Source organism: Oryzias latipes, chromosome 14, assembly GCF_053564925.1.
Source record: "Oryzias latipes strain Hd-rR chromosome 14, Olatipes_Hd-rR_3.1".
NCBI classification, from domain to species: Eukaryota; Metazoa; Chordata; class Actinopteri; order Beloniformes; family Adrianichthyidae; genus Oryzias; species Oryzias latipes.
Window position 1 is genome coordinate 10,979,653 of NC_136250.1, and position 17,669 is coordinate 10,997,321.

General features: G+C 40.7%; 1 protein-coding gene and 1 long non-coding RNA gene across 30 annotated transcripts in view; one reads left to right on the forward strand and one right to left on the reverse strand.

Moving 5' to 3' along the window:
- nbeaa (neurobeachin a) overlaps positions 1–17,669 on the forward strand; it is a 101,152-nt gene that overhangs the window by 74,596 nt on the left and 8,887 nt on the right. For 4 of the 29 annotated variants that reach the window (XM_078930775.1, XM_020708781.3, XM_023962859.2 and 1 more), the window contains 19 exons: positions 42–222; positions 1,864–1,991; positions 2,101–2,169; positions 2,274–2,442; positions 2,747–3,129; positions 5,967–6,103; positions 7,938–8,092; positions 8,658–8,784; positions 11,240–11,373; positions 11,915–11,976; positions 14,196–14,260; positions 14,499–14,607; positions 14,949–15,115; positions 15,816–15,940; positions 16,015–16,164; positions 16,589–16,725; positions 16,813–16,930; positions 17,094–17,196; positions 17,277–17,392. In XM_078930775.1, the coding sequence (XP_078786901.1) occupies positions 42–222; positions 1,864–1,991; positions 2,101–2,169; positions 2,274–2,442; positions 2,747–3,129; positions 5,967–6,103; positions 7,938–8,092; positions 8,658–8,784; positions 11,240–11,373; positions 11,915–11,976; positions 14,196–14,260; positions 14,499–14,607; positions 14,949–15,115; positions 15,816–15,940; positions 16,015–16,164; positions 16,589–16,725; positions 16,813–16,930; positions 17,094–17,196; positions 17,277–17,392 (2,635 nt within the window). Of the gene's footprint in view, positions 1–41; positions 223–1,863; positions 1,992–2,100; positions 2,170–2,273; positions 2,443–2,746; positions 3,130–5,966; positions 6,104–7,937; positions 8,093–8,657; positions 8,785–10,032; positions 10,153–11,239; positions 11,374–11,914; positions 11,977–14,195; positions 14,261–14,498; positions 14,608–14,948; positions 15,116–15,797; positions 15,941–16,014; positions 16,165–16,244; positions 16,278–16,588; positions 16,726–16,812; positions 16,931–17,093; positions 17,197–17,276; positions 17,393–17,669 lie in introns of all 29 variants that reach the window. The other 25 variants (XM_078930762.1, XM_078930756.1, XM_078930759.1 and 22 more) reach the window with 15 other exon arrangements.
- LOC110016370 (uncharacterized) lies at positions 6,082–13,151 on the reverse strand. The gene is made up of 2 exons (XR_002291652.3): positions 12,918–13,151; positions 6,082–6,118 (listed from the first exon to the last, which is right to left on the reverse strand). It is a non-coding gene; the product is annotated as an uncharacterized LOC110016370 (long non-coding RNA).

Here is a 17,669-nt window from a genome sequence, read left to right on the forward strand (position 1 = left end):
GTTTAACTGTCAGACATGTACATATTCTCTCCTGTTCCCAGACGGAGTTGGAGAACATTGAGGCCACACAGGGCATGTCCTCTGAGACAGCGGTCACTTTCCTGTCTCGCCTCATGGCCATGGTAGACGTCCTGGTGTTTGCCAGCTCCCTTAACTTCAGCGAGATCGAAGCGGAGAAGAACATGTCTTCAGGAGGGCTGATGAGGCAGTGCCTTCGCCTTGGTGTGTGCGCTCTTCCGGTTTAGCAGACCACCCAAGGATTGGGTTTGACAGACTCACCATATTCTGAGAGAAAACTGCTTCAGACAGCTTAAATCAGCAACAACGAGGGAGGAAGTGTTAACTGATATAAGCTCTAGAGTTAAAAATACAATCTGTGTCATCTCGACTCTTCGCGTTTCTTAGTCACAGCACGGGAGAAGAAGAGCTCCTCTTATCTCTTTGGCTCCGGCTCCAGGCAGACGAGGAGTCATTGTTTGCATCCGTGTGACCCTCAGAAACACTGTTGGATCTGTTTCATGGCATAGATGGAGCCAGAGTTACACACTTGACCTAGAGTTTGACCCCGGAGTTCTCTCACAGCGCAGACAAACCAAAATGTTGAGACATTTAACGAATGGCTTTTATTTCAGAGCTACTTCTATGTTCTGAGCCGCTTTGTGATGAAGCCTCTAAGTTTTTATAAATTATAAGAGTTTAATTTATTTTTAAGATACTCATTTTCATTAGTTTCCCTTTTAAGATTATAATTGTCCAGTGGCTTTGTTGCCTGATATTAACCTAAAATAACACTCATATTAATTTTTGTTCATTTTGTGCTTTTAAAGACCCACTCAGATCATCTTTTGCTAAATTGTAAAAGCATTCCCGGTGGTGTTTTAATTATAAATATGCTGTCTTTAGCCAAACTTTAAAAAAGAACAGCATTTTTCTAAGACATAGTTTCTTCAGGACGGCAGTTGTTCATTAAATATTTACCTCTTGAATATGAGCAACCCCAACCCCTCTTTCTTCCCATCCCCAATGCTGAGAGATTTCTGTTTCTCCAGATAACTTACAGCCCCTCACACCCCCAATCTAACATTGCCTTTGTAACATAAATGGTGAGCAATATCGGAGCGATCCAGCCATAACGTTTTGAGCCAGATGCCAGCTAAAACGAATAAAATGTACAAGGATCTAATTGTCAACAAGTTGATGCACCAGAATGGAGCAGAGCAGGGAGCTTGAGGCCTCGCCCAAAGTATTTCCTACGACACAATTGTGCTATTTTTTAAACAAAATGTTTTTGTTTGCTCTAGCTTTACAATAATTTGAATAAAGAAATACTCATAAATGTAATTTTGTGCTTAATTATTTCTAATATATGTCCTCCATCATCAGAACAAGGCCAAAAGAACATGTTAAAAACAGCAAAAACACAATTTTCTTCAGAGTGGGACTTTAAAAGAATACTAAGATGTAATTAAACAGTTTGAATCAAAACCATAGTATTATTTTAAATGCCTTTATATGTTTTCAATAAAAACGTAGAAAGTGCCAGTGACTAACCGATTGGATTCTTTGTGATTCTTAGCTGGTGAGAAAATAAATTAAAAGTACATTTTTCACTTGATATTTTATATTAAATTGTGCTTCCTGTTTAAATGTAAGTTTATCTTACAATATTTAGATCAACAATTGCCCTAAACAAATTTTATGAAGGTGCATCCCACTGTTGCCTTTCAATTTTATGCTCTGAAATATAATAGTTTCTTGATTTTCTACGGTACATCAGAAAGACCATTAAGAAACATGGGAATGTAAAAGCCCTGGCCGTAATGGACTCTTACCTGTTTCATCTCTTTCTCTCTGTGCCATCAGTATGCTGCGTGGCCGTTAGGAACTGCTTGGAGTGCAGGCAGAGGCAGAGGGACCGCAGCTGCAAGTCCTCCTTAACCAGCAGCAAGTCGCAGGACAGCCTCCTTCACAGTGCCTCCACAGCCAGCAAGGTAGCACACACATACAAATCCAGAGCACATCCTGCTACACTCAAGATGCGACACAAACATGCATTTATGTATGACACGCTACATTTGGGATTCTATATTCTACACTCAGCAGGATCCAGACAGACTCCTGCAGGATGTAGACATCAATCGTCTGCGAGCTGTGGTTTTCAGAGATGTGGTAAGAGGGTGCTTTTACTGTATTCTATATTAGTTTGAAAGAGGAATATCATAAAACAATCTGTGTTTAATGAGCATTTTTGTGTACTTGTCAAACGTCTGCAGGACGACAGCAAGCAGGCCCAGTTTCTGGCTCTGGCAGTGGTTTACTTTATATCAGTTCTCATGGTGTCAAAGTACCGGGACATATTGGAACCACAGCGGGAGATCGGCAGGTCCACCAGCCTATCAGGGCGAAGCATTCGCCACGAGATCAACTCACCCACCAGTACAGGTGATTCTTGTTTCCCTTTTTGCTGCAGCACTCTCTGTTTGAGAAGGTTACTTCCAGTTACTCAGCAGTGACTCATCTGCATTTGTTGTTGTGGCTGTAACTACACACTCTGTGTGAGCTAAGTACAGAAAAGCATTTTCTAAAGATGAAACAAAGGAGGGTGACACAATAAAGTAGACAAAAGACATTTTACAATGCAGAATTTTCCCGACTATACATAAATATTAAATGCTTATTATACCTCTGCACTTATATTTTCAAAAGAATTGTATTTAAGTCTTTATTTTTTTTAAATTCCTTTCAGAACACCCCTTCTCTGACCGGGATAAACAGACCCCCACTCCAGTGGATGACTCTCCTCGAGGTGGCCTCCCCCACACAGACTCAGGCATCGGGGAGGAAGGCCACGTGGCCGGATCCCTGAACGGCTCGGAGATGGGCCTGGGTCTGGGTCTGGGCCTGGTTGGGAGAGAGACAGACAGAGACCGAGACAGAGACATTGGAGGGGGCGGGGGAGGCAGTGGGGGAGGAGGCGCAGATCTGCTGTGCAGTCTGTCCGACGTTCGAAGGTCACAGGAGAGCCTTCTGGATTCGCCTCACAACCCCAGCTCCACCCCCAACTCCAGCCAAGCTCCGCCTTCGTCCATCTCCAGCATCAGTCAGACAAACAAGGGCATCAATGTTAAGGTGGGTGACAGTACAGGTTAATCCTGGCTGCATTTATTCTAAAGTAAAATGCTTCAATCAATGTGTACCCATACTTTTCTTTCCTAAAACAATCTGATCTGTTTTTTAGTAATGTTTTATAATACGATTCCTTAATAATCTATCTATAAGACAGTAACAAGCATTACTAATGTGTATATAGCCATCATAGCATGTTTACAAGTCATTCAGTAGCATTAATGTTTAATGTCTCATATGTATGACTATGCTTCTATTTATTAGCATCTGTAAAGCCTTTATGAGAGCTTAATTAGCATTTGTAGATGCCCTATACATTACCTTTTGACCAATGTGTTCACTGGTCAAAAGGCTTATACATCTACTGAGAAATGTCTTAATATGCACCATGTTGACATTTATAAGACATTTGTGAGACATCTACGAATGTTAATGATTGTCCTTTAAATGTCCTATAAGGGCTTATTTACACATTACTAATGCTTGGTAATGTCTAAGAGTAAATTATTAAGGAAGTTTATTATTAAGGGGCAAAAGCAATCATTTGAAAAAAGAAAGGTACCATTTGTCTTCCAAAAGTAGAGACAGGCGTCTATTGGAGACCGATGTTTATTCCATCACAGACAAAATGGTGATGGCAAACTTGTTCATTATGACTAATGGGTTGATTTTGCGGTGAAATTCGGTCAACAAAAGCCGACACCAGCAGCAGGATTTATTGAAATGATGAGAACATTGTATTAAATTCTGATTAGCCCTGCCTACGAACATTTCTATACTCTCATCATCAACCTCCGTATCAAAAATCCTCTTCGTTTTCATAATTCGTAGCTCGCTTTCTTTGCATCTCCACTAGGAAATAGTTTGCTCCTTTTTCTGCAGGCGTCTTCTCAATATCACCCATCTGCTAACGCCAACTTTGGAAACGTTTAGAATGCACCCCAAAATGTCGTGCAGATTTCTCAGCAGAATGTTCTTTGGCAAATGCCACCACACAAAATGTATAAATCCAATGAGCTTTTCTTAACCATCGCTACACAGACTAACATTACAAATACCACAGACACCCACTGTCTGCACGACTGTGCATGAAGCGGGGGGGATTTGGGGGAGGGGTCTTAAAGGAGGCCGGCCACTATTAGAGCCCGGTGACTGAAGTACCGAACACCTCTTAGAGCCGGCGTCTATTGGAAGATATACAGTAATAAAGATTTCAGTGAAATTTTAAAAGTAGTAAAAATAAAACGACCACTTTACATTTAAAAACTTTATAATGTAAGTTGAACATTCTTCAGTGCCAAAGAAGGCTACTAAATTTTCTGCAAACATAAAAATTGTTTTTCTTCTTTTTGCCATTAATTTCAAAATTATCATCTAAATTTCTATTAAATATGTAGTTGTACATTGTTTTTATGATGAAAGCATTTTGGTAGGAAAAACAACTGGTTTCAGTTTTTTCAAATAGCAGGGACTTGATTAGTTTTGGGGTCATCTAGGAGCGTTCCCTTTTAATGGGGGTTAGTGTAATAAGATTTGTTTCATTTTTGTAGATTTTTTTTATTATTTTTTTATTATTTTAGTTTGTTTTACGTATGTTTTTTTTTATTTTAATCTAAATTCTAATGAGGTTGTTTAACCAGTCCTGCACAGTTTCATGTTGCAAGTGGTTAGATTACCTCTTAGCCTTTCTATATTCCTGATTATGTTTCAATTTTGCCAAGCTTCACGTCCATTATCTTAATGTTTTATCATATTTAATTTTAGTGTTTGAGTCACGTACTTTGGTTTTACAGTCATCGTTTCATTTATTCATTAAATTGCTCAAGTTTCTGTCAGCTGATTCCATTTCTCCTGCACATGGGTCATCCATCAATCACAAAAATGTCTTAAAACAAATAGTTCTTTCCAAGAAATTAAGGTTAAACACATCAGTTAAAGCCTTAAACTTTATATTAAGAAACAGCTCAGAAAGCTTAGAGGCTATTATAAACTTCTAAAATGTAATGTTTTCTAGACCTTTGTTTGGACATAAAGCTAAGGGGGGTCTAAGGGCAGGGATGTCCAGTTTAGTTTAGTCAGTTTGTTAGTTCAATTTAATATTTTCCTATTGAATTCTATGTATTCATGATCCTTCTGATTTTATATTTAACTTTTTCAATTACCGATACGAAGCCCATCGAGACGACTGTTGTTGTGAATTTGGGCTATACAAATAAAATTGAATTGAATTGAATTGAAGCTACATATAATTTTTGCCCAGTAAGAACTTGTGAGTTACGTCTGAATATTTTTTTTTAAATCTTTTTACACAGTGATATTTCATTTTGCTCACCTTACTTTGGTCTGTTTTCTGTATATTTCTCAGTTTTATCGGCTGATTTCTTGCAGTTCCGCTCACAAACACGATCTGCTTTCTTTTCTTATGAAGACACAGTGATATTTCTGAGCCTCAGTCCGCCTGTTTCCCTTTATGTTTTAGAGCTTGCTCCAAAGTTTGGAACCGGCTGCCTGGCAACATTTTCCCCTTTTTTCATACTGTGACAAATTACCACCGTTAGATGGGTTTTATGACTTTTTTTTTTTTTGGAAGCATGTTTTTTCAGTAAATTGTGCCTTATATAATATTTTTTAAGGTAGATTATTAAAGTCAGTAATGTTCAGCTGGGATTTTTCTCATTTGTTATTAATGGATGTTTTTCAGTGATTAAGTAAATGGTGTCATCTATTTTTTCTAACCCGTAGTTGTACAGTTAAGGTAATTAAACTGCTTTGTTGCCCATATGAACAAAAACAAGTCAAGTCACCACATTTGTTGGTTTTCTTTTTTTCCTGGATTGCAGGAGATTTTAAAGAGCTTGGTGGCGGCTCCCATCGACGGTGCAGAGCTGGGACAGGAGTCCGGACCGACCCCCTACCACCCGGACCCCGCTCTGAAGACGCATCCCATGTTACCGATGCAGTTTCACTCCTTCGACAGGTCAGTCATCTTTACCTAAAAGGTGCATGAAACAGCCAGACACCAACTCTCACAAGCAGCAGGTAAAACCCTTATGCAGCTAACTTTAGTAAACACACAAACATGTAATCCCACTACATCAAAGAATTGATGGAAAAGTCAACTTTTTTCTAAATTAAGATGTTTTTTTAAATCCACAGAAGTCATTGCAAATTTCTATGATGTAGATTTATATGTTGGGTGATTTAGTGTGCTTTTGCTCACAATAATATTACTTTAGGATGCAAAAATATTGACATTAGTGTTTAGGGAAAAAATACACATTATTTACCCGCACTGTCTCAAATCTGATCCACACATTTCTCACAGGATGTAACCGTATTATAAATAATTCATTATCAACATTTTTTTCAATACAGAACGTATTCCTTTAAAAATGAAAAACAATAGATGAGTTATTCTCACCATAAGGGTTTACAAACCTAGCTAAACATTTTTCCGCCCAAAGTGTTTTTGAGATTTCACAGAGGCAGCCATATTGAAATGAGCAGGATAAGCCCTACTGCCTCTACTGGAAGGACAATGCATTAAAAAAACATGGACCAGGTTCAAGTTGGATATAATGGGTCTTTAAGGAAAGATGGATCATGCTAATGATTTGGGTGTCCCAGAAATGCATGGATCAGATATGATACGAATGTCAATATAAGTGTAATTCTAGTAGTTTGTATAGAGATAACACAATACAGCTGTCATGTTTCTAATATAAAAATGAGATGTGAACTGAAACTTCAAAGTGTCCTTTACTGCACACCAGTGGAATTTTTATGACTTAAGCAGAACTGTGTTCTTTTTTAATTTATTCAGTTGCAGATGCGTCTTCTCGATTTTTCTCAAAGTCCCTTTTGTTCAAATCCAATATGTGATGACGTGCTTGAATCTGCTGTGCATCACTTAGTCTCTTTGATCCCACACTGTCACAGACCAAGGCAGCTAAGTTATTGATTGAGAAGACTCTGCATAATTGATCATAGTTGTTTCTGGAACCATGTCCATCCACGACATGTCCACATCGTGTATCAAAGCTGTCTCCAAAGGTCTGACTTGCTGGCTTACTTCATTTACAAGTTCTCTGCTCCTAGAAAAATCCAACCCAGCATCACTAATTCTGTTCTCACTACATACTTACATATTTTATTTTTATACTATTTAATTTTTAAAGGTTTTCAAGTAATTTTTATGATTTTTTTCTTTTCTTAGCTTTGTCTAACAGCAACAGCACTTGCTTCTTTGCCAGCCTGGCTGTTGTTTAAAAAGCAATAAGAAGCATTTGCAGTTCATTACATGTGTCTGCCAGCTGCTGTGCACATCTCTGTGGTCCAATACAGAAACGTTTTCCAAGCATCTGCTAACACGGGGGGACGCGGTAGCCTCCCAGCAGTCTCACAAATGCCCTTACATGTATAGGCCCGAGAACATTTTAGGATTGTAGACTGCAGGGTGAGCCTGTAGAGGGAAAATGTTCATGCACACGGGCACACGTACTTGTGCACCGTACCACAGCATCACTTGTACGTCATAAGTTCATGTAGCTTACGTTATCTTTACAAATACTTCACAATACGCTTAATACAGCAATGGTACGTTCCATTTCCATGACGTCCCTTAAAGTGGCCACATGAGCCTCACGAGAACTACAAGACACACCTGTGCTCCCCATACGATTCGGCTGCTCCTGTCTACAACCCTCCATGGGCCCAAACAACCCAAAAACTGGCAGCACCTGTACTGGTCGAACTCAGTAACAGATGCATGTTACCAAGGCCTAACAACTTTTGCATTGCATCTTTTCCAGGAGCGTTGTGGTTCCGGTGAAAAAGCCTCCTCCTGGCAGCCTGTCCGTCAACACGGTGGGTACGCCCACCACCAGCGGGGCGGCCTCTGCCGGCAGCACGCCCAACATTTTCGCTGCTGCCACAGCGACACCCAAGAGCATGATCAACACCACAGGTGGGCCACGGTTTCATTCAGTGTTTGCTAAATGTTTGAATTCATGCACCTTTGTGCATTTGTTCAGTCAACCTATAAATAATGCCACTTTTCTGATGAAATTTACTTTGGGTGTATAGAAAAAAAGCATAAAATGAATAAGAAAAATACGTTTAATAAATGAAAAATCTCAAGATGAACATTCAGTTGTGCATCTGCTGACACTCAGGTGACCCTGGCGTCACTCTCCTCTGTTTGACTTCCACACAAAGCATTTGCATTGAAGGCTCTGACGGATTTGCTCCCGGTTTCATGCATAATGGACAAGGAAGTGGTTTGCTCCCTGGAAGGGATTCTGTGTATCGATTACAAACCTATTTTACAGGCCATTAGCTGCGCATAAGCAACAGTTGTCCAGGAAAACAGCGTCTACATTGAAGTTTGTTTGCAGTTGATCAGCACTGTTATTGTTTTCTGTATCGTTATCCTACAAGCTTATGTTGGTCCTTCTTGATTCCTGGTTCAGAATTCCTGCTGGCCATCGTTTTTTTCATTTGTTTCCATTTTCACTGTTTGCCTGGTCCAGGTGCGACTGACTCCGCCTCCTCTTCCTCGTCCTCCTCTTCGTCGTTTGTCAACGGTGCGACAAGTAAGAATTTACCAGCCGTGCAAACAGTGGCGCCCATGCCAGAAGACACCATGGAGAACATGAGGTGAGTCTTCTCACCACCTTCAAGAACCGTGAATCACTCAACTTCCTTCCACTCTTTTTTTTATTTCCTTTTTTAATTTTTTGCTTTTGGTTCTCATGTTGACTCGTCTGGTTTTACGTGTCCTCATTTTCTTCTCCATGTCATTCCCTTCCTGTCATCCTTTCAAAACAAAAGTCAGTTTTTCGAACGTCAGAAAATCTGACGTTTGGTTGAAAAAGTTTAATGGACTTTTAAAAATAAGGTTATATTGATTGAAAAAAAAGATTTGAATCACAATTTAGGAATCGGTACAGGTTTAATGAAAGAATGTAATTTCGCCTAAAATTTAGACTTCTATTTTGTGTAATTACCTCTTAAAGCTTTTATAGGAGGCACCATTTCAAAGCAGAACTTTGTCATAATTATAACTTTCTACCTTACATTTATTATTTTGAACAGGACAACCAACAGTCAAGTGGTTTATTAGCACATGATAGCAAAATACTCCAAAACCTCTCATCTGATTACAATGATTGACTTTCATCCTTTAACCCTTTCAATACCCAACTAAGACTAAATCAAGAAAAAGAAATGTTTTTTTCTGCTGTGTATTGCCTTGGTGGAGGGAAACACACAATTAGTGATTTTTATAAAATGTTTTCTAAATGGGCCCTACTGTTTCATTGAGCAGGCACTTAAAGGGTTAAAGATGAAAACAAAAATCAAAGCCAATTAAAAACACAAACCCTTTGTCTTTTATATTTTAAGTTCTTTTTGCACCTAAACTGACTGACTGTGCATGAAAAGCTGAAACCTAAACTGTAACTTGAGCGGCCGATGAAAAGACCTCTAAGTTTTTGGTCGCGTTCAGCCGTCGCAGACACTTGCCACTGACTCTCTGCTCGATGCTCCTCATTAAATCTGCACAAAGGGGCCAAAGCGCTGGTACTTTCTCATTTAGCTCATGGGGTCATAAAATGTGCAAATGAAACTGTCATTAACATGAGTCTGTCTTTTATTTTAGTTTTCACGCTGTTTAGGCTTCACCAATAGAGCATAAGATGATGAGTTGTGTGAAACTTGTGCTAACCCTCACCAATTATCTCCCAACAAAGAAATGATTTGTACCATAACGTCTCTGTGAATGTTAGCAGATAAAGGAGAAAGCACCAGAGCAGGCGGGCGGGTGGAAATGCGTGCGTGTGTTCTTTAATCAGTCTACATGTCTGTATGTGTGTTCTTTATGTGTGTGTGTGGTTTGTATTGCAGTGCCTATTGTGAGGTGGCGCAGTGCGCGCTGCGCAGCGGTCAGACGCCCCCTGAGCTCAAGTCTTTTAGCTCTCTGGCAGGCTTCCAGGCAGCCCCCCGAGATGCAGGACAGTGTTTTAGGCAAGGAGATACTCGTCCTGTTCCCATGCCCCTCCCTCTGTCCCACCTCCAGCGCACACTCTCTGCTATGACTATCCTTCTAAGTGTTCCCAGAATGCCATGCAAGGAAGGATGTACATCTCAGCTTCAGCAAAATAACTGTTATCATCTTCGTTTGGGCCACCTCTCACATTTTTTTTATTCTGCAGTCGTTGAAAAACTTCCTGCTTTCTCATACTAACCCGAAATAAAGATTTGCTTTTGCATTGACATTTTCTAAAAACGTCACTCTACGGAAAACTATTAAGGAAATCTGACTTTTTGACAAACATTTCTCAGATTCAAAACTTTCTGACTGTAAAATGAGATTTCTTATAAAATAAAAGCACGGATTTCTATTTAAAGAAGAAAATTTGATTAAAATAATATTTTTTTTTCCATATTTCACCTCAAATAGTTCAGAAAAATCTTAGTTCTGAGAAAATGTTCATGATTTGAAACTTCCGCCACTTTCTTATTTCTGTAATTTGTGCAGTAAAATGCCAAAAATATTCTTACTTTTGCTTTTTTTTTATCTAATTGGAAAAGAAAATTATTATTCTACAGTCACTTTTATACTGTTTTAAAAAATCCAAACAAAAAAATTAACATCAGCTTATATTTTTGAGCTTTTTAAATCAATCACTTAAGTTTCACTCACACTTTATGGAAGCTATATGAACATTTACATCAACTGAGTGCAGTTCAGGGCCGAATATTTTTCATTTTTATGCTCTTCCTGCAGCCCAATGCTATTATGTTAGGGTTTTATGCTAAAGGACCATCCGCTGTTTCTTGCCGACACTAACCTAACATAAAACTGTCATGATGAGCACATTGTGTTTGAGTCTGTCATTTTCTTTTTCTTTTCTTTTTTTTGTCTTCTCTTGCCATTACGTTTCATGGGTTTTAGTTCCGTCCAGCTGCTTTCTCGCGCTCCTCTGTCCCTCCCTGTTCTCCACTTCACCTCATGCATGTTCTCCTCCTTGAAACCCACTAAGTTCAAACCTTCTGTGTGCATTTCTTCATTTTAACTTTTATCCTTTCATCTTTTGTTTTTCTGTTACAGTATCACCACAAAGCTGGAGCGGGCTTTGGAGAAGGTGGCCCCCCTGCTGAGGGAGATCTTTGTGGACTTCGCTCCCTTCCTGTCCCGGACGCTGCTGGGGAGCCATGGGCAGGAGCTGCTCATAGAAGGTACAGGTGCTGTACACGGCTCCTTTTTTCTCTCAATGGCGTCTCTCTGTGGAGTCTCCCCCCATTCGTTGTCCGTCCTGACGGATGCGTGCGAGAGCGACTGGGTAAGAAGTAAGTCAAGCGGATGTGTTGCTGTGTGAGTCTTAGATGGGGCTGCTTTAGTCATTCTCAGGCATGGGTGGGTCCCTGTTTGGTTTCAAGTCAGCTAGATGATCGTTTTAGACCAGATCACCATCAGAGGGAACTCGAAATGGGTCCCAGTTTCCTCCTCTGCTCACCTGCTCCCCGGTGTCTCGTTCTTTTTGTGATTCCACCGTCTCAGTGTTGACTCCTCCTGTTTCTCACCTCACTGCTCGCCCTCCTGACTCTCCACTGTTTGTTCTTGTCTTTCCTGTTGCATGCTTTTTTGGTAAACTTTACTACGATGCAGCGAGAAGGAAGAGCTGAGTGATAGAGCTTATGATAGTTTCCTATATTTTGCTGTTAAGATTTTTGCACTAAAGATAGAAATGGAGGCTTCTGACGTCGTTTTCTGTTTGTGCTGCAGGTCTGGTGTGCATGAAGTCCAGCACGTCTGTGGTGGAGCTCGTCATGCTGCTCTGTTCTCAGGTTGGTACCTTGTTCTTCTCTTATGCTACATTCATACTGGGCATGTGTGGCGCGTTCAAAAACGCACTGAACGCGGGTTGAACACGCTTTTCAGCATACAGTGTTTGCACTATCGCTACTACATAAATCTACATGTAAATCTCTTGAATTTTGCTCCAGGCCTTTTCTTTTTCTTTCTTTTCTTTCCTTTCTCTTTTCTTTCAAAGCTCTATTCCAATGTATGAAAGACTTTGTGTCTTTGTGCCCAGTTGGTGTAATTCCAACTGGGCACAAACTGCAACTATTAATTTCTTTTCCATGGTTGATTTTAAACTGGTTGGAACTTCTTTTTTGAGAAAAGCTCACTAACTTTATGTCACTACCAACACAGAGTTCCTGATTGGTCATAGTAGTTTAGCTAGTTTTCCTTTCGCTCAGTTTTCTTTGTTTTGTACATAGAGCTTGAAAACTGATTTAAAAATGTGCGTAGTGATGCGTGAACATAACAGTTTTTAATGTGGAAGCCCAAAACACGCATATACATGCATTAACATAGACTTTTAACTGAAAGTAGTCGCTTGAACGCGCATTTCTGAGCCCAGTGTGAACGTAGCATCATTGTTTTTTTTTTTTTAAGTTCCAAAGAAAAAAAAACGACGTCCAAACACAGATGCTCATCATAAATAGTGTTTACAGTGTTCAATCACTACATCGTGGTTCACCTTCTGTGAGTCTTCTCACAAAAGGCAAATCTGCACGTTTTCTTTTCCATGAAGGTTTGAATTTTGAGAGTCTAAACAAGGGAGAAAAGTGAGGAAAATGTGTAGTGAGGTATTTCACAGCCTTGAAACATCTAGAATCCCAAAACACAGATTTCACCGATCGTGGGTAACTTTGTAATAGCAGATTTTTTTTTTTGGCATTCAAAGTTTCTGTATTTATCGTTCATGAGTAGCACTCACCGTTATACATCTGCGTTGAGCTGTTTCCTTTCAAGTGAAGAAATCTTTCCCATCTCCTCTCTTTTATTTTGTGGGATTCTGGCTCACGCGTCCTTCAAGTCGCCCTGAAGTTCTTCCCCTTTCCTCTCCTCCTCTTCATCACACTCACTTCTCCTTTCTGGCAACTTTCATCCCGTGTTTCACCAGGAGCTGCTTTCATCTCCTGCGATTCGTCGTTCTGAGCCCCTTTCCTCTCACCACTCCCTTTTTTCTTTTTTGTCTTCTGGGTGGCTACTCGTCAGCATGTATAGTATTTCTTCTGGCTCCGGTTTTGTCTGCCATTAGAGGCCCGGGAGAGCGAACCCGAGCCCAGAAATCGATGCTCTGGATAGTGGGGGTGTAACAGGAGATGGCTTTAAGAGCCAGTGGAGCTAATGGAGCTCTGATGGTTTGGGAGCTTTCAGCAACACTCTTATCCAGCTTAGAAGTCTTCACTCTAGTCTACACAGCAAAGGTTATGCACGCTTTGCAATTCAGTGAGAGTTTCATCTTATTTGAGTCTCTGAATTCTAAATCAGAGTGTCTGAATTTGCCTGTTTTTGATGTTTTGTGTTAAAGACCCACTCCAATCATCTTTTGATGTATTTTCAAAGGGTTACCTGTGGTCTTTTAATTGTGATTATGTCATTTTTAGCCCAAATCAAAAATTTGTGTTGCTTTCTAGGACATAGTTTCTCCAGAGCGGCTGGAGTTTTATTAGAAATTCCCGTCTGAGTTGTGGGTGGGACTGTTGGTGAGAGCGACCCCGCCCTCCCCTTTCTGTCCCTGTTGCTGAGAGCTCTCTGTTTACACACTTTCCTGCTAGCTTGCAGCCCTTCCTTCCCTCAACCGAACATTATTGATGCAACAAAAATGGCGTCCAATTTTGGAGCCATCCAGTCGACAGTTTTGATTCAGATGCCAGATCAGCGTACCTGGATCTAGTCGTCTAAAAGTAGATGCATCAGAATGAAGCGGAGCAGGGAGCTTGTGACCCGCCCAGCATATTTTCGACATTACAAAAACACAAAATGTTTTCGTCTGCTCCTGATTCACAACGATTTAAATAAAGAAATACTCAGAAACGCAATTTAAAGCTTCATTTTCTTATTATATGTCGTCCATCATCAGAAAAATGCCTCAAGAACACGAACAAGAACAATTCACATGGGATTGGGTCTTCTTGCTAATTTGTGAGCTAAGCTAACTAAGTTATTTTGTCTTAGCACTGGTTAAATATTTATTTCTTCTTTTTTTTAGGAGTGGCAGAACTCCATTCAGAAGAATGCTGGACTAGCTTTCATCGAACTCATTAATGAAGGAAGGTAATGAGTCTTTGTGCATTAAAAATCATCTTTATCCAGTTTCTTTTGTCAGGAGAGTCCTGCCAGGTGAAGCACCAGTTTCTGTGCATGTTCAGAGGGGAGTTATCTGGTTGTTCAATAGCAGTTAACCTTTGATACCTGAGAAAAAGCTGCAACTAGAAAACAAATTCACAAAGGAGTAGCACACTTCTGCCAACTGAAATCACAGCCTGACTTCATCCACCTGCCTCTTTCCCAGACTCCTTTGCCACGCCATGAAGGATCACATCGTGCGTGTGGCCAACGAAGCTGAGTTCATTCTGAACAGACAGAGAGCTGAGGATGTGCACAAACACGCCGAATTTGAGGTAAACACATGAGCTGCTGGGGAATCTATTATTATAGTCACCCAATGCTTTGAAATATGGTAACTTTTGACAAACAGGAAGAATTCTCTGTTCTGTTTTGTCAAAAAGTGTTTCAGGGTTTTCTTGAGGGGATGGAATGAAAGAAAGGGAAATTATGGGTCTAAAACTGATGTAAAATGTTATTGTATTTTCTGCATTTAGCTGCTATGTAGAGCTAAAAGGAGCAATGTATCAAGTTTCATCAAATTAATCCAGTACCTTTACATTTGGTTTAAATGTGTTGACGGGAAACTTCAATGCAGAAATCCTAAAATGGATCTTTCTCACCTTCCATTCCTCAGTCTAACTGCGCTCAGTACGCTGCAGACAGGCGGGAGGAGGAGAAAATGTGCGATCACCTCATCAGTGCGGCGAAGCACCGAGATCATGTGACTGCCAACCAGCTGAAACAGAAGATCCTCAACATCTTGACCAATAAGCACGGAGCGTGGGGGACAATGTCACAGAGGTGAGCGGAGGAGAGGAGGCTCTGTGTATCCAGTTCTCTGCTGGGAGCTCTCACTTCACACAGGATGTCCTTGATGGGAGACAAAGGGCGGAGCTTCTTGGTGTATACATCAGGAGGACTATTTTATGTCTTTTGATAGCCAAAGAACCATTGATCCAGCAAACCAACAACAGATTTATTTTACTTACTTCAGAAAATGTCTGAACCCTTCAAAATAAATCACTTAACTGTCTCCTGGGAGCTGCTGCTGCTCTCCTTTCCGACTTTGATGCTTTGTTCTCATTGGGCATGTGACGCACGTTCAAAAAACGCTAAACATGTCAAAGTTTGACCTGGTTCAGATTTCAATATGCGTTCAGTGAATGCACGTTTTGTACGTAGATAAGTTCATAGAAACTTGCATAGCGACGTGCGAGCGTTTTGGACACCCAAAATGGGTATTTACATGCGTTTTCTCAGAAAATGGTTGTTTGAGCGTGCGTTGCAGAGGGCGGAGTCAACGTGACTTCACTGTTAACAACTCAACCAGAATATTTTAACAGCTGTTTCATTTGTTTTTGTTTTTTTTTTCAAGTTAGAAAATGTCCTCAAAATAAACCAGTTTGAATGTTAAAATGTAACTTTCCCAGTGGTCCCAAAACTAACAGTCCTTTTTTTTCTGCCTTTTTCTGACCTTAATTAGTCACATTTTACTCCTCAGCCAATTACATGACTTCTGGCGCTTAGACTACTGGGAGGACGACTTGAGGAGGAGGCGAAGATTTGTGAGGAATCCCTTTGGGTCCACTCACGCTGGAGTCGCTCTCAAGTCTCTGGATGAATATGGTCAGGAATGTGTAATCCTGCAGAATCTGTGGCCATCGTTGCGCTGTAGTTCTCATGAAAATAACCTCAAACAGGTACGGAGGAAGAGGAGGAGGAGCTGAAGACCAAGAAAAGCTTCCGCAGTCAGTCTGTGGTCACGCAGAACCCGGAGGCGGAGCTAATGCTGGAGGGAGACGACGACGCTGTCAGTCTGCTGCAGGAAAAAGAGATTGACAATCTTGCCGGTGAGCTGCAGAAGCACAGCGGGACTAAACAGCTGCAGCTATTATAAAAACAGTAAAATGTCAACCGCTTCTGTTTGTAGTACCTTTCCGTCCAAGACTTTTTACATCCAAAGGCAAGTTGGACGGAACGAGGTCCTGGTCTGGGTTTTTGTGTTTTTACAGTTGCACTAACCCCCCTCCCCCCAGCCAATTTAAACAATTCTTATCCTGTAATGACATAACTGAATCAAACTTATAACTTACTGATCTTTTTCACATTGCTGCAGCAAAGTAGCAATAAGACGGATGAATCCTAACCAACATGAAATGAGTTGTGATTTCTTCTGTGAAGCATCTCTGAATCATGAGGCTCTCAGTGCTGCGAAAAAAATAATTCAGAACAGCTGAACGATGCCCTTGCCCTCCCTCCCTCCCTCCCCCCCAGGCCCGGTGGTTCTGAGCACGCCGGCTCAGCTGGTTGCTCCGGTCGTGGTGGCTCGAGGAACGCTCTCCATCACCACCACGGAAATCTACTTTGAGGTGGACGAAGAGGATCCTACCTTCAAGAAAACGGACGCCAAAGTGAGGGCAAGTCACGCCATTGTTGAGCAGGAAAATGAAGCTGAATGTCTGAAAGATATCTCTTTTTCTTTTAAATAAATAAAACAGGTACTGGCTTACACAGAGGGTTTGCATGGTAAATGGATGTTCAGTGAGATCCGGGCTGTGTTCTCCAGACGTTTTCTGCTGCAGAACACCGGATTGGAAGTCTTCATGGCTAACAGAAGTAAGCATGAAAAAACGAAACACTACTTCCCTTCATTTGAGTTCTGAAACATTATCTCTGCACATTCCTCCTTCGTCTTGATGCATTATGTAGCACAAGCTTCTCTTTGATGGTGGGACTTGCTTTGACATGGGGTTTGAATCTCGTCTCATCCTCTCTGCAGCATCTGTGATGTTTAACTTCCCTGACCAGGCCACAGTCAAAAGGGTGGTGTACAGCCTTCCACGGGTGGGGGTGGGAACCAGCTACGGATTACCACAAGCCAGGTATGGCCGTCATGCAAACAGACGACCCCCATCTTCCACATACATTTCAATGAATTTCCATGCGTTTGTTTGTTGTTCAGACGTATTTCCTTGGCGACGCCTCGTCAGCTCTTCAAGTCGTCCAACATGACGCAGCGATGGCAGAGGAGAGAAATCTCCAACTTTGAGTACCTCATGTTCCTTAATACTATCGCAGGTAAAATCAGCACATCCCCTTTTTACTTTGCATGTTTCTTTTAATATTTTAACTTCAATCTCAGAAGATAAAATCAAATGAGGTTGCAAACACTTTTGTGTCTTTCTATGCAAACATTTCCAGCCCAGTTAATAGATTTTTGTTTTTGCTTCGTTGCCTCTTTTCCACAAGTTTGTTCTTATATTTTTGTGACAGACTTAAATAATGCAAATTGTTGCCCTTTACAATCTTTTCCATGTTTTTTATCACGCGGTGAAAACTTCCTTTGTTATTGTTT